General features: G+C 41.3%; 1 protein-coding gene across 1 annotated transcript in view; it reads left to right on the forward strand.

The window, feature by feature from the left end:
- Window positions 1–597: 597 nt before the first annotated feature.
- LPHN3 (latrophilin 3) overlaps window positions 598–27,251 on the forward strand; it is a gene marked incomplete at its 5' end in the record, with an annotated part of 163,802 nt that continues 137,148 nt past the window's right edge. The window contains one exon of the mRNA XM_009874567.1: window positions 598–707. Coding sequence (XP_009872869.1) covers window positions 598–707 — 110 coding nt within the window. The remainder of the gene's footprint in view (window positions 708–27,251) is intronic.

Consider the following 27,251-nt stretch of genomic DNA (forward strand, 5'->3'; position numbering starts at 1 on the left):
TTGGCTGTGTAAGAAAAACTACTGCTTGAGGATTTAGACAGCTTATTTGGTGTTTTTTTTTCTTTCCACCAAGTGTTGCTTTGCATTAAAGAACATTATTTAAGATGACTTTTTGTGAAAGCACTTTATAAATATTTGCAAAATATATTTGTTATGCCTGCTTTAAAATACACAATGATTATTTTTTCCACAATTGTTGTTGATTTAGTCTTTGTATTTTGTTTGGTGGGAATGCTGGTATTTAAAACCTTAAATTGAGATCACTATGATGGAGTTTGGGTTTCAAGAATTAAAGGGCCATCTACCTGTAATTATATTTTTTTTCTTAAAAACTTCCTCTCAGTTTGGTTTTAAAGAACAACCTCCTGGTGCTGTTAGAGGGGAAGGGATTGTGCTATCTAGCCTCTTCTCTTTTGGCAGTAAGGTGATGAAGGCATTGGTGTTTGCCATCAGCCTTTGCTGGTGAGCTTCCCCAGCTGATGCTGAAGTCCTGGCTTCTGCATCTTCACTCCTGTTGGTGCTGGGGGAGCCACTCCACCTCTTGGCCTGTCCTTCTCTCTGGACTGTTCTCTGACATTCTTTTTTCTTGCTTTTCAGATGCAGTAATCGGACCCAATGTGCAGTTGTTGCTGGCCCTGATGTGTTTCCAGACCCTTGCCCTGGGACCTACAAGTACCTGGAAGTGCAGTACGAATGTGTCCCTTACAGTATGTATCTTGATATATTTACATTTTTTTCTTTGATAGAGATATGATTTATTGTGGAGACTGGGCCAGCCTTGAGCTTGTGTCTTGTTGCCCGAGGACAAGTAAACTCTCAGTGACAAATCATGTGCATCATGAAAGACTGAGCTGATAAGATATGAAAAATTGTTCTCTGTGCAAGGTTTATGCTTAGGTTAAAAATACCCTAAGTGCCCTATGTTTTCCTTGTACAATGTAACAGTGACATATCACTTTTTGGAAACCACTTGGGAAGCCCCGTTATCAAAAACACACCAGAAGATTGAAGCACTATTGCTGCCTTTTAGCTTCTCTTTCCGGAGTTTTATGTTTGTAATCATATAGCAGTGTGCTTTGACTGACCTATGCCCTTGTAATTGGTGATATTTGATAAATGCTTTGACTACAGTACTGTATCACTAGGGAGTTAGAAAGCTAATGTTTTGAGAAATTTGGTCTTTGATGGTAGAAAATATTAATCTATAAGATTCCAAAGTTATGAAGGCACATCATGGGCAAGACATTTAGCCTGAATTTTTGAGGGTAGAAAGACAGTCATCTAGGATTACAGCTGTTTGTGCTGAACGGGAAATGTCAGAGCTACAAAAAGTTAAACATACCTCAGAATTTACTTTCAGTAGAAATCAAATTTGTTAGACACAGTTACAGTCCTACTGTCAAAAATGGCATGCCTCAAAAAAAGAAGTAGCAACAGTAATACTAGGAGCGCACTTTTTATTAGCAGTTGTAAAGGGCTGAGTGGTGAATAATAACACTATTTCTAGGTTTTCAGTTTGAGTAGGCCAAATCTTGTAGTACATCTCTCAAAATAATAAAGCAGGTATGAGGGTCGATGGTTTTGAGCCAGCGAGTTGTACTGAGAGAGCAGCAGGAGACTTCAGTTTGCTGAAACCTGGGATTTGGCTCAAGGACTAAGAGCATCTTCTTTGTTGCCTTAAGCACGGGCTGCAGGAGAGCAAAGGTGGCTGAGAAATGACAGACACGCTGGCGGGAGGGGAAGCAAGAGCTCACAACCCCTCAGGTGGTCCCTGTCCTTTGTGCAGGAGGTGGTCACCTCCTGCCACTATGACATGGAACAGCTGTGTGGGGTCTTGCTTATTGTGAAACCTCAAGGTGAGGGATGCAACTAAGACCACCTCTCCAAGCAAAGGGGACGCTCTTTCCAAAGGGACTTTGTCTTTCTGCTGGCAGGGAGCTCAATGTGTCCATATTTGATTTTTGTAAACAAAAATGTGAAGTCTCTAAATGCAGTGATGGAATTTTTTAATGGGGTAAGCTATTAAAGCCATGGAAAGGGTGACATCGGGGCTTAGAGTCTGCCTGAGTGAGCTCGTACCAAATTACTAGTTTGGAGTTATTCGGCTCTAAATGAGGTCTTTCATTTTACAACACTGTGCATGAGGAGGGTGAGGGGAGATTGGTTTCTACTTATCATAGTGGGTTGTATTTCCTTGTGATTTGTGATTTGCATGAGGTATGCCGTTCCCTCCTGAGACTGGGCTGGTAAAGCAATAGTCATTACCTAGTACCCCTCCATAGCCTTTGTTGCATATAAAACAAAGAGGAATAGTGGTGCCTTGTGAGAAAGGTAATATGTGAATATTATGCCCCGAGGTGTTAATCGGCCCTGTGTACAAGATGTAAAATAACTCCTGTGTGAGGTTTCTCGGTACCAAATGTACAGTAGTCATTGAGTAGGCTTTAATGATCTGAAGGTGGGGAGGAAAATGACAACAAGCCATGCTGCCTTTGCAATTAAATTAGTTGCTTTGATGGCTGTTTCCTCCGTTGGTTTATGAGTCAAATATAGTGCCTCTGTGAGTAGAATTATTGGGGAGAGGGGAGAGGAATGAGGGGCAAAGACATTATGAAATAGGATCCCATCTCCTGGGCTTGTTGTTCTGCATTACATAGGAAACTTGGGTCAAATCTTCATGCACTGTTATTTAGTGTAGCGCTACGGAAGTTGGTTCTGTTTGGGCAAACTGTGTCCCTCTGTTTGCAGATAACGAGTGGGAAACCCAGGGCTCTTTTTATTCTTCTTCTACCATACTCTGTCTATCTTTCTTGCCACCTCCGTTTCTTCCCTCTGAAAATGCTCAGCTCACTTTTACAGATGTTCCTTGTCTGGGCCACAGGAGTACCCCATGAGTGAAAGCCATCCGAGCGATGGGGAAAGTGTCAGCTCTGGACAAGGAGGTCAGCAAGGGTGTGCTTGGACCAAAGCTATGCCTGGTGAATGAAATCTGTTTCCCCCTTGGTGTCCTCAGTGATGCCTCTGCCATTTGCTGTGGGTCAGTTGGTGCCCTTGGGTTCTTGTCACTGAACCCATGTGCTTCAGCTCCTCTAGCCAGATTTGGAGTGTTGCCCAAGTCCTTTCAGGTCCAGCTTCCTTAGCATTGCTAGCCACAGGCAGACACCTTGTGCGGTGCTTCACCAGAGGAGGGGAGCGGGCTCTACAGGCTCCCCAGTGCCACTCGCTGCTGGGAAAAACCCTTCCTCGGCCGCTGGCATTTCCTCAGTGGTGTCATGCACCAAGCCCTTGGTGAGCGGTTGTGTCTGCCATATGGCTATCTCCTTAAGAAACACAGCAGTTGAATAACAAAGGAATTAATACTTCAGCAGGCACTTGTGTGCAATTCCAGCTTGATTCATCTAGTTGGATGGGTTACTCCTTATGGTTTCAAATTATTCCTTATGGACAGAGAGAGACAGTTTACCCACATGCTGGGTCAGCAGCAGAGGGGAGCATGTGTGCATCTCAAGAGAGCAATGTTTAGGAGTCATCTTTAACAGATGTTAGAACTGACCTTAGGTGCTCGTGCTCAATATGGTGTTAGTGTATACACTCCCTTGGAGAAAAATTATGGAAGATTTAAAACTCCGTTGGGTATCCTAGTCCTCTTGTGATATATTTATTTATTTGTTTTAACTCTTGCACCATTAATTTGTATCATTTTCGAGAGGAAAACATCCCCCTTTCCTCTCAGGAGGTGAAAGAAGAAACCTCTTCTAACTTCAGTAGTTCATATATTTTACAATGTCCTTTAGATTACCCTCCACACTGCATTCCTGTGTTCACTAGAGATCCTCCTGACAAGAAGAGTTTCATGAGACATGTGAGAGAGACAACACGTCATTATGCAGATAAGCCTGGTACTCTACTCATTAGTCCTGATGCTGGAGTCTGTTTATTTGATGGTAGATGCTGTCTACAAAAAATGGACAGTCATTCCAAGGACCTTTGGGCTCTTTCTGTTGCCCTGTGACAATAAAAAGCAAGTGAAAAACAGGTTCTTTCAACAGGTGAAGAGATACCAGGCCTAATTTGACAGGCTACAGTGGCATCTGTTGTCCTGTTTTTCTGGTTTCAGAAAAAGTCACCAAATTAATTTTGTTGTTCTCAAAGCAGGCCTTGGCAAGTGGTGGTTATTTCTCTGATGCACCCTTTTTCCCTGAAATACCAAAATTACTACTCCAATTTTCTTAAATTGAATTTTCATTTATTCTTTACTGACCAAGAGAGCTTTTCCACGGTATTCTATTAAATATAATAGAATCATAGAATCATTCAGGTTGGAAAAGACCCTTGGGATCACTGAGTTCAACCATTAACCTTACTCTACAAAGCTCACCCCTAAACCATATCTACTACTGCAGACCTGGAGTTTGCCATTGCCAGAGCTTTGGACACACGGCACATTGTAGAAAGATGCCTGAAACTGCATTTTGGGCTGCATTATGCTGTGTGTGAGTATGAGGAACCTCACTTTGTGAGGGTCCTTTTGATCCAGTACTGTGTTGTTATTTTCTAGTGCATCTCTTCCCTCTCCCCTTGTTCCTTGCAGAGCAGTGTTAAACAGATAATGGGAACAACAGTGGCAGAGGTGGTTTCATGAAGCTAGGTCAACACTCTCGTTGCAGAAGCACTTCAGTATTTTCTGGTGTGTGTACAGACCTGTTGTCATGGTGCCAGTACATCTAGGAGTGTAATTTTTCTTATTTCACTCTTGTACTGTGTTAAGGGACTTCCCATTTTACTCATGAGCCAGCACAAAATGCAGATGAGTGATTTATCCAGTGCTGACATGAGACTGGTGACAAGCAAGAGAGTCCAATTTTGCAAGATACAGTGGTGGTAGGAGAGTTGCTGAGCTAGTCGTCATTGTAAGCAGACAGATTTTCTATTGATAATCTGATATATCCGAACCAGAGTGTTGATTTTCCCTCTGCAAATACAGCCTTTCTATGCATGTAACACTTTACAGCTCAGACTATCCCAGTTTTAGTAGCCTTGCATGTATTTATGAGGTTGATGAAGAGCAAGAACAACCCACTCCCTTTGCTCTCCCAAGCATGTGTCCTCTGTGGGCCATAGTGCTGTCCTTTGAGGGTGACACCCCAAGTTAGAACAGGGAGTGATTTTCCTACATGTGAGCAGCTCTCTTCCATTGACTTTGACTGAAATTTAGGGATTGGCTGCATTTAGATTTTATTTTGGTTTTGAAAAAGCTGCGAGTTCGAAGCATGGAGGTATTTCAGAGTGCTGCTTCTGTTTGTTTCCCCACTAGAGACTACTCTGCAGCCTCCCGAGGGTCCAACATGGTGTTGGAAACAGAGTTTAGCTAGCTGAGTCAAATTTATCTTCAGTTTTTCCTGAAGTTTCAACCCTTAGGTTCTGGTTTTTGGAGTTCACAGAATAACTTGTGCATTGTTGTCCTTCAGAAACAGTCTGATTTTTAATAGAGACTTGGAAAATTTAAGGTATAGGGCAGAGCAAAATGGAGAAAAAGGTGGGGGCTCAATGAGGAGACGCCCATTGCTGCACTGATGGCAAGGATGGCAGCAGCAGGAGGGATCGAGGCATGGTATTATCCCTCTGCCATGGTTACTTGCTTCACATCCAGGGAAACAAGTCTTCCATCAGCTTCTAGTATTGCAGAGATCTCTTCAAAGGGCTGTTTCTTGCAAGGGAAAAATATTTGTGGCTTCCGAGGAAGGATGAATCATCCTTCTTTTCCATACTTCTGGGTAAGCGAGCTAATAAATGGCTTTGTTGCTTGCAGAGATTTTCCTGCTTCTTTAATGCTAACAAGGGAAAGGAAAACAATGCTTGAGCATGCTTCATCTTTTCTTTTCTTAAGACTTTTTTCTTTTTAAACATGGAACCTGAAATCACATTTCCCGCTTGCTGTATTGATGGAAGGAAAGGTCATTTCTTCGCTAGAAATATTCTTTTTATTGCTGACAGAAGAGTAGATGGGCTCACATATCAATAAAAGTGAGGGATGGTAAGTGTGATGTGGGAACAGAATTCAATAAAGTTTTATTGTATCACAAGTGGACTGAAGTGCATTTAAAAACATTAAATGAAGACTCACAATATCGGCTCCACTGGACCTTAGGGCCAGTGAATAGACAGATAATTGAATAATGACATTTTTAAGAGAATACAAACTCTAGAAAGCAAACTGATATTTTCATTCCTCCAAGATTGCTGGTGGAAAGGGAAAGAAGGGGGAGAAGCTGGGAGAAAATTGCAATCTGAAAACAATTTCACGAGACTACTTCTCCCAAGAATGCCATTCTTAATTATTTCTGGATTGCTCCAAGACCATTGTGCAGCCTCCAGGATTTCTGTGTGCTTTCTCTCACCACCTTCCCCATCAGTTGTGAAGCAGCATTTTCCTACCGAGAGCGGTGCTGTGTTTGTTAAACAAATGGACTTGTGACTTCTATAATTTTCTTTCACTCGGGGTTTTTGTTTTTCTGTTTGGGTTGGTTAGTTTCTTTGTTTTGTTTTGTTTTTCTTTTCTCAAGAGAATTTGGTCCCCTGGGGCCCACCAGTGAAAGCGGCAAGCGTTCCCAAGGGGTTAAACCCAGCTATTGGTCAGTAGAGTGAATTACCCTCTGGACCCAGGTGTCATTTGTTTCATTTAGTTAAATAAATTATTTGTGTGCACCAGCTAGGAATAATCATTAAACCAAAACCACTACCTTCCTCAAAAAAACCCCAAACAAACAACACCACAACAAAACACCAAGACCTAACTACCCATTATGATAATTTCTCAGGAAAGAAACTTTACTTTGTATCCTGCTGACAAATTGCCTTCTTTCCAAGGCATGCAATTTCCTGGACATTGCAGCCAAAAGACCCTTTTTTATTGTATTTGTTGGAATTCCCAGCTTTGCTTGTTGGTTCTTTATCTGCAGAGGCAGAAAGGAAGGACGTGTTACTTCCCCTATCAGTCTCCTTTCACTGTGTGTTTGTGGGGAGGGTGCACCTGTACAACAGCCAGTTAGAAAGCACCCTTAATTAAAATAACCTGATATTGACAAACCTGGAGTCTGAGTTGTCTGCATAGGTGTGTGCATAGTTTTCAAGAAGGGAAAGAAAATTAAGTGCTGAGAGCTGGGGGAAATAAAGGTGTTTGAAAACTTAAAAGTAGCCTGAGATGAAGGGAAAAGGGCATTTTTATGAGATACGATGAAATATATGACGTCATTCATTTTTGAATTCAGATGAGTTTGGTTTAAATTAAAGGAACAGGGTGATTTCAAGTGCATGTGCCCATAATTAATACTTGTTTAAAGGTCTTCTTTCAGGTGGAGCACTATGAATTTTCTTGTGAGAAGTTGGATAAATGTTAGGCAGTCTTCGTAGTATGGAAACTACCACTACTTGCTCCATCTGTAATTTCCAGCATGCTCCTGCGAAAAGCAGATTTCTTTTGTCATCTCAGTCCTTTCCTCTAGGTTGTGGGACGCTTATTCATGTCTCTCACTTGTGCCAGTATAAGCCCTTGTATGAAAAGTGGTATTTTCTTTTCTCTGTTTCTCCCTTCTGAGTGTTTTGCTGATCACCTCATGAACTAGCTCACCACTTCCCAGTCTTAAAGTACTGAAATGCCTCTATTTAGTGATGCATTCGATCTTCACCCCGCGTGTTGGTTCTGAAAATCATATCTCCACGTGCAACGGGTTGTGCTCCCATGTGTCTTTGGGTCACACGTGCTGTCTTTATCAGAAAAGTCACCACAGTGCTTCTGCTTATTGTATTGAATCTGAAAGGATGCAGGGGGAGTTGCAGTCTGTTGCAGCCTGGGTACGTATGAACTTGTCAGCTCATCATGAGGTGTTTTATTACACATTTGCTGTGCACAATTAGCTGGACATGCGTTAATGCAACTTAGAAAAATAACTTGGTAGCTTACCAGCTGAACAGGTTGTTACGGAAGAGTCATTGCACTGAGTACAGCTTCAGTCACTTCAATGTTTCAGAGTCACTTCAATGGAAAGATTTTAAGCAACTGCCCATTGCACTCCCAATTAATCATGGAAGTGAGGTAGGCCTTAAAATGAAGTCTGACATTTAAGCTGGAGATCTAATAGCTTCACAGTTGTTGAAGATCTTGCACTTAAGCACAGTGAAAAAGGAAGTGTTGCAGGAGGTGGCAGGGGAGAAGTAATCAGAAGGGGATACCCCATGTCTCAGTATACTCCTTTTTTCCATTATAAGAATTTCATTACCATCAGATTTTCAATTTTTCACTCCAAAGAAAAATACATTTTTGCAACATTACAAAATGCCTTTTTTTAACTGAAGGCTGAGCTAAGCCATAACATGATGAACTATGAGCAGAGCAGCCAGCAGTGTGCTCTCCTGACAGACGTCTGAATGGCACAGCGTGTTGGGCTACACAAGGTACAAATTAAACACTCACAGTCTGAACACCAAGTCTTAGGGGAAGAAAGGTGTATTTTTATTTACTTTTTTTTTTTTTTGGAGGCAAATTCACAACTTCCGTTTCCATTAATTTGGAAATTGCTGAGCATCTTCTGGAGGTGTTGAACACATTGAACATAGGTGAGAGAAACAGCAGGAATCTTCTGGTGTGAAAGTTTGAGTATTCTGTTGATAGATGTAATTAAGGAGATCAGCTTTTCTCTCTTCCAATCAATACTTAAGTAGGTGGAAAGTTAAATGAATACCGGTGACAAGTTTGCAAGAGTAAAATTCATGCTGATGGGAATGTGGGGAGCATGGGAAGTGTGACGATAGTTCAGTGTGATTTTGGTTTTTTGATTGGTTTTGTTTTTTTTTTAACCAAGTACAACTGAGAGGTTTCTTTCTCTCTTTAGAAAATATAAAAAGGTTTCTGTAGTAGATCAAGATAAACAAAAATCAGATCTCTGTCCCTACCGTTATCACACTCACAAAGTTTGCAGTGTGGATATCCAGACTTTAAATAAATCAAAGACTTTACCATGGGTATATTATGTGCTTCTCACATTTGATGTTTTTCTTGATGCAGAACCCTGTCAGTTCTATCTAGGGCATCTATAATTGGTTTACTATGGAAGCAGAAGGTGGAAAACCATGATGAGTAATGTAAATTATTTTATGAAGATTATGAATAAGAAGGAGTAACTTAATTCCTTGTGCGACTTCTGCGCACCAATTATTTCTTTCCAGTCTTGTCCCACAGCAGGTGAATTTTTAGTGAGTAAGTGTGTGTTGCTGGTTTGAGTTTAGCCATTGAAAGATTTTAAGCAACTTCTAGTTTAAATCTGTTGCCTGAATGCCTTTGGCTTTTGAGTCTAAATCAAAGGTCATTAAATCACAGAGAAACTTTCTTTCAGTGTCAGCAAACTCTGGGTCAGGTTCCTGGTAACCTGAGGCTATCTGAAGTCATTAGCATTTTTTGAGAAATTTGTCTTTGTCACACCCTTTTCTAGCATAATAAATAGCTGATATTGTCTCAACTAAAAAGAAAATTGTAACCGATACTGGACGCAAAAAAGGATGGAACTCTTGTGACTTCCTCAATATAATATAATCTACAGTCCCCCCGCCTTGGCGACTGATGGTTCTACACTCAAATAATGGAGCATCTTTCTAATGTCTGAAATAGATTTGTGTTTACTTAAAGGTGTTGACAAACCATAGCAGCAAACCCCCTGCAAATGTGCTTGTCTGGAGTACTAATTAAAAGAAACCACTGGCTTTAGGTCGTTTGTACCAAGTCATATTTTTCGTCTCTTTCTGACAGGTCTACTACTTGATATTTGCCACCAATTTGCGGTCTAAACACGACCCCATACTTCCCAATTTTCTCTGAACAATTTTGTCGTCATTAAGAGGAATATATTTCTTTCCATCTTTAATAACCTATTGTCTAAATTGCGCTATTATGCCAAGCACCCTCTGGTGACATTGATATGGATTTCATACATTTTATAACAGATCTTCATGGAGATAATATTTATATTTCCAGATTTTATTCCTATTATCCTTTCATTTCTCTCCCAAGCAGTACTGCAAAGGTTTCTTTCATTGGTGCGAGCAGTGTAAGAAGATTAAGACCATCCTTGCCAGGTGCTATTATAAATCCACAAAAGAAATGAAATACATTTATTGGTTTTTATTCGGGCCAATGGGGAGGACAGAATATGTGTATCCAGTGGTTAAGTTGAGGATTGAAGTTCATTTCTTCTAGCACATGAGGGAGAGGAGGAGGGAGGGGGAAATGTGAGTGTATTAAGGCAAATCCCTTTAGTGTGTGAAATACAAAAACGCATCTTTCCAGATCTAAAAATACAACTTTGTTGAGTTTCTTTATATTAAAAGGGCTCCCAGGAAGACAGCCAAATGCATCTGAATGTATTACTTTTTTACTCATTTCCTCCACTTTCCTTGCTAACAACATTTCCAGTTGACTTTTAATAACAATACAGGCCTCCATGAAACCGCAAGTAGTTGTATGTACCTCAGACTCTGGCAAAGGAGACAGAAACACAGAGTGTGTAACATTTGATTTTGGTTAACTGCTGTCTCTGTTTCCAAGAGGAATTAAATGGGAGGAGGATTTGTAGGAGGCTAAGGCAAAGGGACCCTCCCCAGGGCATCCTTTTGTCAAAAAAAAAAAAAAAAAACAACCCAGAAACAACTTATGCATACAGATTTCCTATCCCAAATATCACCAGGAAAAAAAAAAAAAAAAAAAGCCATGGCATGTCATTTATCTGGGCTGATTGCCAGGCTATGCAGAAATGTTCTTAATGTTTTTTTGAGGTATGTCTGGCTTTGAGGGGAAGGGGGGATAGTGCTGACGAGTTGATTAGAAAAGATTTATTCCAATTGATTTCCCAGATGAATGTATTGCTGAGAGTCTAAACTAATCTCCTCCTCCAAAGTCTTTTTCCCCTCCATGGCTAACTTAAATATGTCTAATGTAGTTTTAAAAAATGCCTTAATCTCATTTATCTTTAATTTTTCTGTTCCGCTCTACAGGCCCACATAAAAGGATTTACATTGGGTATTTATCCCTTCCAATATCAAAAGCAAATTCCCTTCCAGATCTCAATTTTCACTGATAATCCTCAGAGATGTATAATTTTAATTTACCTTGCAGATGACATCTACCTGATTTCTCTCTCTGCTTCTATGAAGGTATTATTCAGCTGCACCTCATTAACTCTCAGTTGTTGTTTTTTTCCTCTCTTGTGTGTGTTGAATGGTATCTGAGTGAAACTGCTGTCTTGTCCGTTGCTGGAGAACACAGGCTACTTTAGCAGAGGCTGGGGCTAAAACATCACTGTGGAATCCAGCTGAGTCCTTTCTTTTTTCCCAGGAGAGGCAGCATCACGACTTTGTCCTTTATGCTTTAAAATTTAGTAATAACACATCTTTCAATTTAAGCTTTTGCAACGGCTTGTGGGACCACACAGATGTGCACTCGCACACCTGAAAGCTTCCAAGACCTCAGATGTTCAGATTTGCAAAATAATGGTTCTGCTAAACAGAACAGGATCTATTGCACTCTGGGGGGTTTTGAAAATGAGTCCATTGTATTTAGGTGCTCAAATGAAAGCTAAGTTCGCCTGGAAATCTACCTTTAACGTCTGTATATGAAACACTGGAATTATTCTACCAATGTTACTATTTAAAACAAAAATTTGTGCGTTTAAGTGCTATTCTGAATGCAGCCTTAAAAGACAGTTCCACGTTTCTGCAGCAGAATTCAAGGAATGGGAGGATTGTAAAGTCTGCGTAGCAAAGTCAGACTCGAGTTTGAAAATTTGACCCCCGAGGAGAAGAAAAATCAGGAAATAACACATTGGTGATGTTGGAGATATTTTTTTATGGGTAAAACTTGGCACAAAACAATGAAGCTGTAAGATAAATGAGTTGGATATTATAGCCTTGCTTGGGAAAGCAGAAAGGAGTGGCTAGTGGCTCTCTTTGGTATAAAATTACGCTGTATCGCTAGTGGTGGTCTCTCTCTTATCGTAGGCTGAAGTAGTCCTGCTTCAAGTATAATTGCATTTGTATCCTGTTGCTGCTTTGGAGAGTTCTACTCGGGTTGGCAGTGCCTGAAAAAGGAAAGGGTGTTAGTCGGTACTCAATATAGAGCTGAAAATATGGGGGCATCACATACTAGAATGTATCAGGGAAGAGATGGGTGTATCTGAGTACTGCCACAGGTTTGGCATGGCGTGGTCCATGTGCGGGGAGTGGCTGCAGCTACGGACAACGAGACAAGATGCAGAGGCATGAGCTGTAACACAAGGAATAAGTTTACCCTGTGAATATTCGCATGAGGCACAGCTCTGCCCCTGATTTCACTAGGGCTTTTCCCATTGAGACCACCGGGACACTTGTACCTTGCTATGTGCTTAAATGCTTGGTGTCTGTCAGCTTGCATGTTTACATTTTATATATGCTACACGCAAATATCAGAAGCCTGATTTGGAGGTCACTTTATGTGCTGAGGCTGGATTTTCAAAGAAGGAATAAATAGGCCTTTGTCCATTCAAAGACTCGCCTGGAAGAGTGAGCATGTGCCATGTACATTTTCAGTGAAGTCAATAATTAAATATGTTCCAGATGACTTTAGTTGGGGAGGATATTAGTGATTATCATAAAGTGACAAATCTACATTCTGTGGCTCGTATCCTGAAAACAAAAAGTCAGTGTTTCAAATAGAATCCATTAAACATGCTGGTTCAATCGTCATATTTAAGTTAATGTCTTAAGTTTTGAACGTGTTGGTTGGGTTTGGTTTTTTTACAGTTTTTAGAACAGGCTTGATAAAGGTATAGTAGTTGTCTTTGAGCCTATGCTTTCGATGACAGAACCCACTGCAACCCATGGGAGCTTTCTTATTGACTTGGAGGGAATTTGCATGGAGTGAAATGGGGCAGTATTAAAATGAGTTCAGCCTTGGTTATTAAACAAAGTGAGTCTAGGCCTTCAGATTTTTGAGTGGAGAAATTTGTAGTACAGTGATGATAATAGGGAGACATATCTCCAGAGCAAAGGAAAGGGATTTATTTCTCAAAGAGGACTGATCCATCCTCCTGTCTCCGTACTAGGAGGCCTGCATGGATGAACAGGATGCACCTGGAGAAACTCGGGAATGAAAAAGAAGCCTACAGAGGGCAGAAGCAAGGAGAGGTAGCCTGGGAGGAATTCAGAAAAATTGTCTGAGCAGCAGATATCAGACTAAGAAAGCCAAAGCCCTGATAGAATTAAATGTGGCCAGGGACATCAAGGGCAAGAAAAGCTTCTATAGAGAGTTGGGGTTGTTCAGCCTGGAGAAGAGAAGGCTCTGAGGAGACCTTACAGCAGCCTTCCAATACTTGAAGGGGGCTTATAAAAAAGCTGGAGAGGGACTTTTTACAAGGGCATGTAGCAATAGCACGAGACGTAATGGCTTGAAATTGAAAGTGGGTAGATTTAAACTAAATGTAAGGAAGATGGTCTTCACTGTGAGAGTGATGAGAGGCTGTGGATTCCTCCTCTCTGGAAGTGTTCAAGGCCAGGTTGGACGGGACTTTGAGCAATCTGGTCTGGTGGAAGGTTTCCCTGCCTATGTCAGAGAAGTTGGAACTAGATGATGTTTAAGGTCCTTTCCAACCCAAACCATTCTATGATTCTGTGATTACAGAGCTGTGGTTTCTATATGCAGGAAGAAGACACGAAAGGCAAAAGCTCAGTTAAGATAGAAACTGACCAGCGTTGTGTCAGATAACAAGGGCTTCTTAAAGTACATTAACAGCTAGAGGAGCTCCAAGGAGAACACTGGACCAATACTTGTTGAAAATGGTCACCTGAAGAGCTGAAGAAAAAACAGAGGCATTTGATGTGGGATGGTTTATTTGCCTCAGTCTTTAATAATACTGTCACACCTTGAACTGTCCCTGAGTCAGAGGACCACAAGTGTGGAAGTAGTGATTTTCCATTTGTGATAGTAAAATTGTAAGGGACCAGCTGTATCAGCTGAAAGTTCACGCATTTATGAGGCTTGATGGGTTTCGTGCCTCAGTACTGAAAGAGCTAGTGGATGTTACAGCAGGACCTCTCTTGATCATCTAACAGAGCCAGCAGTGTGCTCTTGTGGACAAGAAAGCCAATGGCATCCTGGGACGCATCAAGAAGAATGTGGCAAGCAGGTCGAGGGAGGTTGTCCTGCCCTTCCACTCTGCCGTGGTGAGACCTCACCTGGAGTGCTATGTCCAATCCTGGTTCAAAAAGGACAGGGAACTGATGGAGATGGTACAGAAAAAGGCTGTGAAGATGATTAGGGGAGTAGAACATCCCTCTTATGAAGAGAGGCTGAGGGACCTGGGGCTTTTTTAGTCTAGATAAGAAAAGACTGAGAGGGGATCTTATCAATGCTTATATATACTTAAAGGATGGGTGCCAGGAGGATGGAGTCAATCTTTTTTCAGTGGTGCCCAGTGACAGGACAAGAGGTAATTCTTTACTGAGAGAGTGGTTAAACATTGGAACAGGCTTTCTGGAGTGGTGGTCAATGCCCCAAGACTGTCAACGCTTCAGCAATGCCCATAATAACAAACTTTAACTTGTTGTCAGCCCTGAACTGGTCAGGGAATTGAATTAGATGATCCTTGTAGGCCCCCTCCGACTGAAAATGTTCTACTCTACTCTACTCTAAAATATTCCTTGTGTATCCTTTAATTCTGGTAGCTTTGTTGACACAGTCAATGACTCTGCACAATCACACAAACATCTAGCAATTTGTTTATTAATGTTTGAGGGAAATGGTGCCAAATTATTAAATTATTTTGCCATGGGAAGATGCTGATGCTTTGCAATGACTTGATAAATGGGGCTTCCAGAGCGACAGTGTGTGCCTGGAGACAGTTGGCCATCATTGGCTGTAACGTATGGCAAGGAGAGCTCCATCAAATTGCTTTGCAACACTTCTTCATCTGCATGTCGATACTCATGTTGAAATAGGTTTTTACAGTCAAACTCAGCCCAAATCTTATCAATTATGAATGGCTGCAACAGATGGTATGTATTATTGTTTTTAAGAATGAGTGATACGTTTCAAATGAGAAACACATGTTGCTCAACAGCTTTAGCTGCCACTTCTGAGACAGGAACGAACTCTCTGACCCCTTGTTCCCCTCTACTTGTTGGATAACATCCTATTTTAATAACCCAAAAATGAAGACCATGAAATACTGCATGATGGAAAACTGTGAGCAAACATCAATTCCGGTGTAAGAGGATCCTGCTCCTTCTCAGCTTGATGGGAGCTGCACCTGTCTGGGCAAGAGTGAAATTCATGTTTGCAGCACCAGTATTGATCATCCTTTCCTGAGGGTCTTTGGGGCAGGGAAAATTTGCAAAGCTTCTTACCTGAACTTGCAAGAAGTTTGTTCAATGTTACTTCAAGGGGCCGGCTGGTAACCTAAGATCCAGGTGTATCACGATGACATTGATGGGTGCTTTGTCAGGTGCCTGGCTTTGCAGAGAATACCGTGCATTCCTTCTGTAAGCCAGTATTCCTTTCAGTCTACCTATGTCACGTTGCTTTCTTTTAAAAAGAAAACAATTGCTCTAAATGCAGCAGGTGAAAGGTTGTTGCAGAGTAAAAGCCTGGCTCTTCAAGAGTAATCCAGATGACAGCAATGCTGTAATTCATTTGCATCCAGATGACTGGAGCCCAGCAGTCATCAGACACTGGACCAACAGTCACAGAGACTACATTCTCTGAGCATGTGCTGATTTTTACTACAGACATAAAAGTCTATGCACATCCCTTATCTGGAAACAAATAAACTGTGTAAGCATCTGCAGGTTTGGTGCCTAATTTGATGGAGAACAGGCCATTAAAAATCTTCATCGCTTTTAGAAAATATGCTGCAAAAACATTTGCTGGCTATGATGCAAAATACATCATTAAGGCACACATTGCCAGAACAAATGAGCCAAAGGTATTTTGTGATAGTAGCCATTCAAAAATAAAATCACAATCATTTGTTTACTTTCTGATTTATAAAATTGCTACAGCGTCTTGGCTGAAAGTGGGAGTAGAAAATGTGTATGTTCTTCATCTGGCCTTTTAAAATCCACACTTAACATTCATAATACAGCAAAATATTCATTTCTGTGTCTTTAAAACCAATCATATTAGTTATTCCCCTGCTGAATTTAGTGCTTATTCAAATGCACTCTCTGCTCTCCTTGAAAAGAAATTTTGGCTCAATTTGTTTAGCACAAAGCCCTTCCTTAGTGCCTAGATAACACAGTGTTATCTTATTCTGTAATGCTTCACCATACAAACCAATCTAAAACCCAAGGAAGCATGCCAAGAGACACTGGGCAAAAAGCCCTTATGTAAAGTTTGAACTTCTTTCCCTTAACAGCACAGCATTTACACAGCCCTCTCTTCAGGCAAAAAAAAAAATAATAAAAAATCAAAACAAAGCTCTAAAGTTAACTAAGAAGTTTCTTAAGTGCTACTTTTGGTATTTTAATGGGGGAAAATCCATTTTATTTCACTTATCATGCTAAATTAGAGGTATTCTGTACTGTTCTGCTAACAGTGGGACAGACTCCTTGTGTCGTGCCCTGGGTCAGACTGGGTTTCTGATATAAAAGTCTCCTTTTTCGTGGTGGGATTCAATGTTCTGTGGGTCCTGCCTGATCCTCTGGAAGTCTCTGGTGAGAGTCAGGAAAAGCCTAAAGGATTTATTTTCCCTTGAGCTCAGGGCAAGAAGAGACCGACATAGATGCTGATGGCCACCTTGGCAAGAGCTGCACCTCCAGCTACTCAAATCTTGCTGCTTGAAGATGCACAAGAGATGCATCTTCCTCCTCCTGCTCTCTCACTTGCCATCATCCTCCCTAAGTTACTGTGTTTAATATGAAGATGGTTATCTTTGCAATGCAGTTTGTGGTCTGCATAAATCTGAAGAGGTTGACAGACTTACTGCAAATCAGGATGTGTGGGAAGGAGCCCGGGGTACCCAAGATTTGCAGTCTTTCTCATGATATCAGGATCCATGGAAATTAGGTGTATGAATACCATTAAACATCACAGAGATGAGAGCTATCTGCACAGAGATTATTTATCACTTTACTTTCCCTCTGCCTGAATTCAGGGAAGTTTTATTGAAAACTCACCTTTTCTCTCCCCTTCTATTCACTTTCCACTTCATTTCTCACATTACTGCTTACTCTATCATAAATATACCTCCACAGCTGTGACTGTGGCTTTACAAGCTTCAGCCTTTTAAATCCAAATGCTGTTCTTTGCAGTTGACCTCGCCTTTTGGGAGCAGAGGGTCTTCTAGAAGACAGGGCTCTGGAAGGATATTGACTTGTTTACTATTAATCAGTCAAATTGGACTTTTTTTTTTTCCAAGTTTTTCTCACCACACCACCAGAGTCCCAGAATCTCTTTGCTCCCAGGAATTCAAAATTGTTTTAACTTAATGCTCACATGGCTTTTGTGGTACCAGCAGTGCGTTTTACTTTGGTCAATCAATCGGGTCAAGAGGCGAGAGTCTGTCTGGTTTATATCAGTGTTTGCCTGAAGTCAAATAGGTAGCCAATTAAATTTTCCAATATTGAACGAGAATAGAGTGGTAGTGTCAGCTCTTCTACAAATGGATATTAAATTACATGATGTAAAAGTGGCTAAAGATGATTCACAGCAATAATATGACCCAGTTATGTGGTTATTGCATTTAGAAGACAATTGGGGGGTTGATTTCATTGCCAGCTGTGTGGTAGTTAATGATCAGTAAGAAAGCATCAAACTAAGAACAACTTATGTTTCTAAATATAGCGCAATGTGCTGAATTTCAGAAGTTTCCAGAATGAATTGTGTGTAACAGACCTAAAAATAAGAAGAAATACGCTTTTATTGGAGTCTAACAGGATATATTCACCATAAATCTATTCTTAACCTACAAAGAAAAGTCATATGCAGAAATGATGGACTTGCTTCTAAATGCACATAATGGCTCTGACCTACAGCTATATGACTCCTGATTAACGCTGGCCATAAATGAATGTCCTAATATAATTTTGAAACCCATGAAATTAGCAGTAGAGGCCAAAATTGTTACTTCCTTTTCAGATAGCCATTTTTACTGCAGCCATTATTTTTAAAAACATCAGGCAAGCTCTTTACCCAACCAGTCTGTCCAGTATCACTGTTTTAAAAATTCATTTCTGGAAACAATTGCACATATGATAAATATCAGTTTGAAAATTCAATTTACTGCAAAAAGAATTTTGGGGCACAGTTTTTTATAAAACAAAATATGTCAATTAGAGACTTTTTTTCACAGCCTGCAGGTTTTCTTTCAAGCAAAATAGCAATGATTGGTTTCGGTCTATAAAAGCATAGGCATTAAAGCTCCAAAGAATGATATGTAGTAGGAAATGATGAATTGGAAGAACCAAGGAGAAAATTCTTGTGCTTTTTTTTCCTTTGATTCTAGGTTTTATTATGTGCTTGACTTGTTAGTTCCATTGAAAGAAAATAATGTGCTCTGAAACACATTTTATTTTTTAAAAAAACAGAAAGTCTTTCACACATTAATTAAAATATAGCAGCACCCTGATGTCTCTTTTCACCCACTGCTGCAGTGGAGAGACTACCATGATGATACGTGGCAGATCTGTAAAAAAGCCTGGCAAACTGGGTGATACTCTGGACAATATGCAAAGAGAACTCTGGCTTTACTCACTTGTCTTTCTAATGGGAAAAGGATGTAATATATGGGCCTGAATTTTAGACTGATGGGTGCTCCCGTTGGGCTGCTGGGGCAGGCTTTTGCCTGCCTCGAAATGGGGATGGAGCTGAAAACAGAATTTCAACACTGGTGCTTCAACCTTCGAGCCACCCTTTTAGCTTAAATCCAAACAAAATGTTTTAGTTTTCTGAGGAGACACCTGATCTGTCATACTTGAGCGGAGGCAAAGCTTTCTTAGTGTAGTAGTCCAGTACCTCGTAGAAGAGGTCTTCCGACTTCATTGTCTACTAGACTCTAAACCTAATTGGCTTGGACTTAAAATTGATACTGAGGAATTACTGGAAATATAGACACTCTGTTGTGTGTATCTGCAGCATGCAATTGAACTAAAGGCTCTGAAAGTTTTGGGCTAGGCACGCAACAGTAAAGTGCTTTTAAAGACTCTATTGTGTTTCTGTAAGGTTTAGTCTGCAAGAAATGATTAATGCAACCTTATTTGATGGTTATCTTGCTATAAAGGTGCTTTGCAGTGGACATTGCATACTGCCTGCACTATTTCTGGCTGCTCAGGCAACTGTGTAATTGTAAAAAGATGAGTGAGAAAAATAGCAAGCTTGGCAGCTGAACTTCATGAGAGAAATAAAAGATTAAAAAAATAATCTTCCATTTATCATGAAGTCACAATTATTTAGATTTTTTGGACACGCTTCTTATCCATAAGAGCTAATCCTCGACTGTTTCACTACTAATAGTGCAGCACTTACAAATCCTGTGGTTTTTTTACTCGGAGTGGAATTTTACCAAATGTCTTGATGTTAGGATTTAATTAAGTAAATTGACCAAATAAAATAATAAAAAGTCTATTGATTGCAGGCGCGTGTAGAAGACGTAAGCTGAAATTCTGAAATTCTCACAGTAAATTGCTTTTAAGGAGTTGGAATTCTGTCAGCTGGAAGACACAGAAGTAGAGTAACCAAATAGGATCTGATTGCCGTTTGTCTGTCATCGTTTCTTTCACTTCATTTTGTGTTCTGCAAAACGTTGAATTTGTTGATAAAGATGATCCTGCTTGAAGGGATGCTGCATAGCATCCTAGGGGAAAAACAAGCTTTCCATGATTATTAAGATAAATTGTGCCAGTTGTGTCTACTTGCTTTACCCTTCAATTGGGAGTGTTGCAGTGTAAGGTGTAGGGAGGACAAGATGTGCAGAGTTTTTCATCATTCCTGTTTTGCTCTTGCTGTGACCTGACCTGTGTTTTTCTATCTGTCTGGAAGGAAACACAGTCTTGGCCTTACAGCATGATCTTGATGCTACAGACTGCATTTCTGTTCCATAGGTATGAGATCTCCCTCTCCGTTCCTCAGGCTGCTGGATATTTCTTATAGAAAAACTCAAAGATGTGCTCAACATTCTTCCTACTTAAATTAGTTTGGTCATAATATGTCTCTTTCCTCTCCCCTTTCCCCTTCTCTCTTTAAAACATCCAGCACAGGGCTTTGTTTGACATGAACTGAAGGTTTTTCACAGACTGTTGGATATCATTGTTGGATATCATACTGTTCTTTCCCATCTCCAGCTGTAATAAGTGGAATTAATCTTGGGCAGATTGAAAACTCTATGTTTCTCCTTTGTTTTTCTTAAAACTGTGGCGTAATAGCCTATGATTTTGCTGTATTTGATTTAATTTTGGCCTACAGTTCCTGAATGTGGGTGGTTCTAGGAAGTTTTAATTTTTTGTTCTTAACGAAGCTTCATTTATACATGTTTGCTTAAATGCACACATGAAAATGAAAATAGCCTTGTTTTTAAGAATTTTCAAGTACTCAAAAATATTTTTTAATACAAAAAAAAGATTTTTCTTTTTCTATTTTCCTTTAAAATGTGCACTGAAAACTGCTGAATGGTGATTCTCACATTCTCTCTGTGGAAACTATTCTGTACAAGAGACCTCATGTGTAACAGTGTTGAAAATCTAATCAGGGATGCTTCATGGAGCTGCGAAATCATTGCTGGATAAAACATTTTAACGGAAGCGAAGCTGTAATTGCCAGAGAAGGGCATGACTACAAATGCTGGTGTGTGACTGGGTGTGACTTGGATGAGTCCTGATGGTCTAGAAGCAGACCCAGTTATGCCCTTACCTGTTGGCTGCTATTTTCCATGAGAGTTTTTCTCTTGTGAAACGTAGTCATTATGTGGCTAAAGCTTGGAAGACAGAGCACAAATTCTGATTGTAGTCAACAAGCTCAGCATTCTGCACACTCAGGTCCCTGGTGTGATGATACTGTGTACAGCAGTGCCATTTTCCACTATTGAATTTGCGAGCATGAGCCTTCCCTGACCTGCTCTATAAATAAAGTCCATGTTGCATGCAAAGCCCAAAGTCCCCTTTAGATTTATTAACAAAGAAAGCAAAAAAAATATCGTGCTGAGCAGCTCCTAGGGCTCCTCCCCAAGGACTGTACTCTTCAGAGCTGAAGTCCTCTCTGCACACCAAGTGCTCACCATTTATCCCCCCTTGGAGCAGGGGCAGCAAGGTGCTCTGCAGAGCCGCTTAACCCTTTCCTGGAAGGAAAGGAGGGAGGGCGTGTTTCCTCTATCTAGGTCCTCACAGCATGCATACACTGAATGACTTTTTGTATAATTTAATAGGCAGTTTCCTGCTGTTACAGCAGGGGAATTCAGAGCCGAAGGCCCTGTAGTTCCCCGACTGTGTGCCTTTCACACATGTCACTGCATTAGGCTATCCTTGCAGTTGTGGCCAGGCAAAGCTGAGAACATAACAGAGGGCTTAACTGGCTGTGCCCCTCTGGTTCCTATCTATCTTGACATCAATTTACCTGAGGCACCTAAACATCTCACTTTGCTCTCCCCTGCTATGAATACCACCCCTCACATGGTCTCACAGTGATTCTGAACTCCAGATCTTGCTGTCCTGTCATGTTTTCTACTTTCTTATGATTTTGGTCTGTGTTTTTTGAAGGTGCATCTTGGTGAACCTTGGTCTCCTTTGGCATTACTAGGAAAGAAGACAGTAAGGCCTTTATCTAAAGTCACTGCAGACTAGTGTAGCTCTGGTGGTGTACCCTTCTCCATGACCAAATTGGCATCTGCGGTCTAGTGTAGCTCTCCAGCATGTGTGCACAAGCAAAGCCACTTCTAGTTTGGCTTCACCTTGCAACCTAAGAGTCTTCTGCTGTGCAGACATCAGGTATGGAGGAGAAGGAGCATCAGTGAGAGCACCATATGCCCTGATGCTCTGTTCTTGGAGGCAGCAAGGATGGTGGTGCCCTTGGACCATTTCTCAAAGGGTCTGTGACTCCAGACCCATATTGTTTCCCTGTGTTTGGTGCCCACTGAGCAGCATCCCTGATCTCATCCCCAGCTGCCTCAGACCTCAATCACAGTAGGTCACCAGTGGTGACCATGCTGGTGGCATCGAGCAGCTTTGGCTGTTGGAGACGATGGCTGTCACCTCGTTGGCCATCCCCACTTCTGGGATAGGAAGTGCCAGCAGATTCATGAAAAGACAGCTGCCCTGACAACAGGGTACTGGGGGGAGCTGTTTCTGAGCCTTTGCCAGCATCATGGTGGGTTGAAGCGCAACCAGAAGGCAATTGGCACTTTGTCCAGAGCACAGACCATGGCCTTTCCTTTTGGGAGCAGACTGGTGTAAAAGAAGAGCAGCTGTGTTTTGCACCAGCTTTAATCTCCTGGTGGCTTTCCAAAGTGCAGCCAATTCTGGGAGTTTAACCTTGTAATGGCTGAGGCCAGGCCTAGCTCTCAGAGTACGAGAAACAGGCTTTTCGCATGCTGAGGAGAGCAGAAGAGTGTTTCGTACAGGCTTTTCTCCCTCCAGTTCCTCAGTGAATCCAACCATAGAATCGGATCTATGGAGAGCCTGTCACTAGGAAGTGCTTGTCTAGTTGGCAGGCCAGAACCTGAAAATGACACTTTAAGGTAACAAACCTTCTCAGTAGCTTAGAGAAGATCTCCTCATGACCAGACATTTCCCACTTTCAGCCAAACTGCTGAAAGCAGCCAACAGGCATCCAAGCAGGGAGCAAGACTGAGAGAAAATAGCTCTGAGTTCATAGAAGAGACATTAACATCCACATATGACCGCTGGATCCTCTCTTTTCAACAAATGTGATCGACAGGAGTTCATAGCATTGAACCTGTGGGACTAGAGGAACAGAAAAATTATCACTTATACCTTCTTGGTGCCTCTCTAAAGAGAGGCCACTATGCTGTGATCCCCCAACCACTCTTAACAAGAGCTGGGCGAGGTGTCCTTGCCAGACCACCCACAGCGCACTGGAAGGATGCTTACAGCTGCATTTGCAGTCATCATCCCTTGAGGAAAGCATCCACGTTCGCTCCTTACACTTGAAGGTTTTCATATTCGATTTTGAGCTATGGTTTAAGTGCTGGAATCCAGATGTGGCACCATTTTCCAGCTCTGCCACAGCTTCTTGGGCAACCTTCAGCGAAGCAGGTAATATTTTCCTGCCTCTCTTCCCAAATGGGAATTTTATTCAATCTTTAATTAACCCTGACTATTTTATTTGTTTAGTTTGCAAGCTATTGGGAGAGAGGGCTTTTATCACAGTAGCATTGGACCACTGCCTGTTTCTGCTCTGGCTCTTGGATATTGCTGTAGGATAAGTACCATCAAAAAAGGCAGGACATTTCCTCTTCTGGTATCTTTACCATCATGGCAGTTACACCCACAGCAGAAATGCAATCATTGGCTTGTTAATCCAGAATTTTAAATAAGTTTTGAATCTCAGCGTGCTTTACAGGAGAGTTCAGAGAAGGAGTTTCACAACATGTGTGAGGCTTGTGTTTAAAATAGGGTCGACAGGAACATGACAAGGTACATCCTTGAAAAAGACAGCTTTCTTCTTGGGTTAAACGCAATGTTTTAGTGATTTTTATTTTTTTTTTCCATTTAACCTAGCGTTCATATTTTCTAAGTATAAACAAAAAGATTTTTTTTTAATTTCTGAAGGCATTTGCATAAGAGAATGAGCATGACAACTTCAGAATATATATATCGTTTTAAAGTTAGTTGATTGGGTTTTTTTCCTGTGAATATGAGTTGTGAAGTGATTGTTTTATCCCTTTGTGTAGTAAAATGAGCCTTAGTCTTTTTGACTGGTATTTTCTCTATATACTTGGTTATGACGCAGCCAGAGATGACAAGAATTGTAATTGTAAATAAATTTTCTAAGAAGAACTTAATATTGCAACTCCTATCCAAAGTGGCATGTGGCTTTGGATGAAAATTACAGATAATTTTAAAATACCTATTTAAATATTGGGATTTTGTGGGGTGTCTTTTTGAACTTGCATATAGTTCTCTTATGACCCCTGCCTTTCCCCCCCCAAAACAAAACATATTGAGAATAAGGGGAGATTTTAATGTGCTCTTGCTGTTTATACTGTGGATGCTTTCTCGTGGCTCCACTTGTGCTTCAGAAAGGGACGAAACATGTTTAGCAAATGGAGGTTTAGTGTGGGACACTCAGGTTTCTGAAGAACTCTGACATAGTAGACTTGTCGTCTCAGCTTTTCATTGAACATATTTCTCCTGCCCTTGTGTTTGTGGACAGTTTTCTATATGTCAAACATTTTGCATAATTCACTACGGATCGTGCCATGAGCACCTGGTCATTTTTTCTTCTGGCTATGTTGCGTGACTTAGAGCAAACTGTAAAATCTCTGTGTTTTTTTGTTTTCCTTTTGCCATCCTGAAAACAGGAGTACTAATATTCCTAGAGAGTTTGTGAACTGAGGATTGCTCTAAGCTAATGGACAGTGAAGTAAATACCTGGACAGCTGTGCCTGGTCACTGAATCTTACTCTGCCAGGATTTCAGGGTTTTGGCTTTTGTATTGGCTTCCTTACCTGTAAAATGGAGATATTACTCACTCAGGTGCAATTTGGAGGGAATAGCTGTGTAATACCTGCTCTTTGCATTGAGCAAAGAGTCCAGAAGCCCTCAGTCAAAGGTGTACTGTGCAAAATGCCAGAAAGGTCCATTGAAAGATCTGGAGGCCAGCAAAGTGGGCCGCTTCCAGTTTGCGGTTGCTGCCCATTGGCCATGACAAGAGCAACATCATAGCCTTGCCCAGAAGGTTCCCCATGGCTGAAAAACAGAGGCATCTGCTGGGGTTGTGAACTGCTTAGCAGCTTGTCTCAGCAGCAGGGGTTCCTGTAAATCAATCAGATCTGTCTTTACCTGTAGATTTTGCAGCTGTTGTGAGGAATGCTGTCTTTGCTGCACAGCTGTGGGAATGAGAGAGGCAGAAATGTTGGCTAGAAGAGATGGATGTGTGGTCATGTCAGGAGAGAACAAGAAAGCATGAGCTTTTCTGGATATGCCTTCACGCAAGAGAGATTTCACAATTTTTGTAGGGGTAGGGATGGCTTTTCTTTGTTCATATGCACCCTGAAATGCCGCGTGAAGTGACATTTCTGTGCCCATTTTGTATTCCTTTCCAATGGCATATTTCAAAGATGCGTGTTCTGCTGGATGAAATCATGAATCATGAAAAAGGTCCTAGTCTATGAGCTGGACCAGCCCAGACGCTGCAGTCCAGTGATGGGTTCCTTTGCTGGGAGCCTGGCCATGGGGTGAGTCATCAAAATTTCAGTGCATGCCAAAGGGCAGGACAGCTCTGCTGCTGCTTCCTTCTTCTTCCCCGCTGCCATGTCAGCTGTCTCTCCCAGCTGCCTGTGAGCATGTAGCGCTGGAGACTCCCATCCATCTACCTTTTTTCTTTCCCCTGTTTGAATGTCTCACCAGAACAACCAGCAACAGCTGCCAAGAGCCCCTGGCACCCCCTCCTTTAGCTTTCAGGGAAGAGCAATCTCTAAGATGAAGTACTACCTGCATTTCCATTCCTCCTTTCTGTCTCAGGTCACACACAATATCTGCTATTATTAAGAACACGGATGTTGAACCAAGATGTGGGCCATCATCTTTCTGAAACTGCTGAGTACCTGCTCTCTTTAAATCAGAGCTCTTTTTAAAAAATGGATTGGTCTTCTGCTCATTTAGACTAATGTCTGAAGATCAGGCCTTCCACCTCAGTCAGCCCAGGTAGAGCTATCATGGGGACTTTCTCCTTGTTTCTTGTTTTGTGCATGAGCTCAATGAGAGCATAGTAATGCACTGGAAGCTCTTTATTTTTTATAGATGTATGCATTTGTGAAATTCCATGCCACACAAGGTCCTTCTCGCAGTAGGGTGGGCTACCTACGATCCCTCACTCAAGGCACTGCTCTTGCCTTCAAGATGTGACAGAGATGCGCAGCATCCTAGGCTTTCATTAGCCTCTTGAAGCCAAACAGTTGATTATATCTTTGTTGGGTTGTGCCTAAATGTGACCCGAGTTTCTTTCTGTGCTGTCCCTGCCAGGAACATATTATCATGTGGTGTTTTGCTAGTCATCAGAAGCTGCTGCTTCCCTCTGAGAGGTGAATGTGTTAAAAGCAGGCTGGGTTAGCAGTGAGCTATGGTGGCGATGGTTGAGATGTATGGTGTTGGGTGGTCTTCAGGTTGTGTTTCCATAGCAGGTCTTAATGGCACTGCTTCTTAAACTGTTTCACTTCAATTCTATCCTGGTGTGGCCCCTTCTCACCAGCCTTAGGTCACCTAATTGTGATTATATTAGGTCCAACTCTTCTCAGAAACCCTTCACTCCCACCACCAAGGTTATTTAGTAATTTAGTGGGAAGATGAATCTTCAAAAGCCTCTGCAGGAGACATTGTAAGCTCTGTTTGTGCTGTTCACAGACTCAGGCCATGGCACACTCCCATCAGGTCTGTTAGATGAAGCCTCCTGAATGCAGAAGAGAATGACACCTAATGAAGGGAGAAGGCCAAGCCATCTGCACCACCATATCAGCATGGTCGAATCGATGTCCCTCTGGGAACCTCTGGCAATGTGATCATTCAATTCTTATGGGTTTTCCCCCATCTAAATTGTCCAAAAGAGATTTCAAGAGAGCAAACATTTATACGAAGCAGGTATAGCCTTGGCATCTGGCTCTGTTCCCTAGACCTCTCAGGGTCCCTCTTAGCTCTACATCCTATTTTCAGATTACTAAAAGCTGGACTGAAAACTGAACCTCACCCTTAATTCTTTTTCCATTTTTAAGTAGGCAAGATAAATAAGTATTGTTTTACATAAAAACTAGGCCTTAGCAAAGGAGACAGATTTATTGAATTACCTCATAGCAAAATGTGTCTATTTCATTGTCGCTTTTTTTTTCCTAGCAATATTTTTTTAGTTTTTTAATCTGTTGATGCCATGAGGAAAATGCTGCATTGGCTAGGAAATAGAGAGAGGGCACCACACACTGACCACTCCATTACTGTGCACCAGTAAATACTGTGCAAGAGCTCAAAGATCCTAATTTTTAAATATATAATATATTGGAAGTTAAGCTGTTGAGAAA

The sequence above is a fragment of the Apaloderma vittatum genome, unplaced genomic scaffold, assembly GCF_000703405.1.
Source record: "Apaloderma vittatum isolate BGI_N311 unplaced genomic scaffold, ASM70340v1 scaffold23058, whole genome shotgun sequence".
Taxonomy (NCBI): Eukaryota; Metazoa; Chordata; class Aves; order Trogoniformes; family Trogonidae; genus Apaloderma; species Apaloderma vittatum.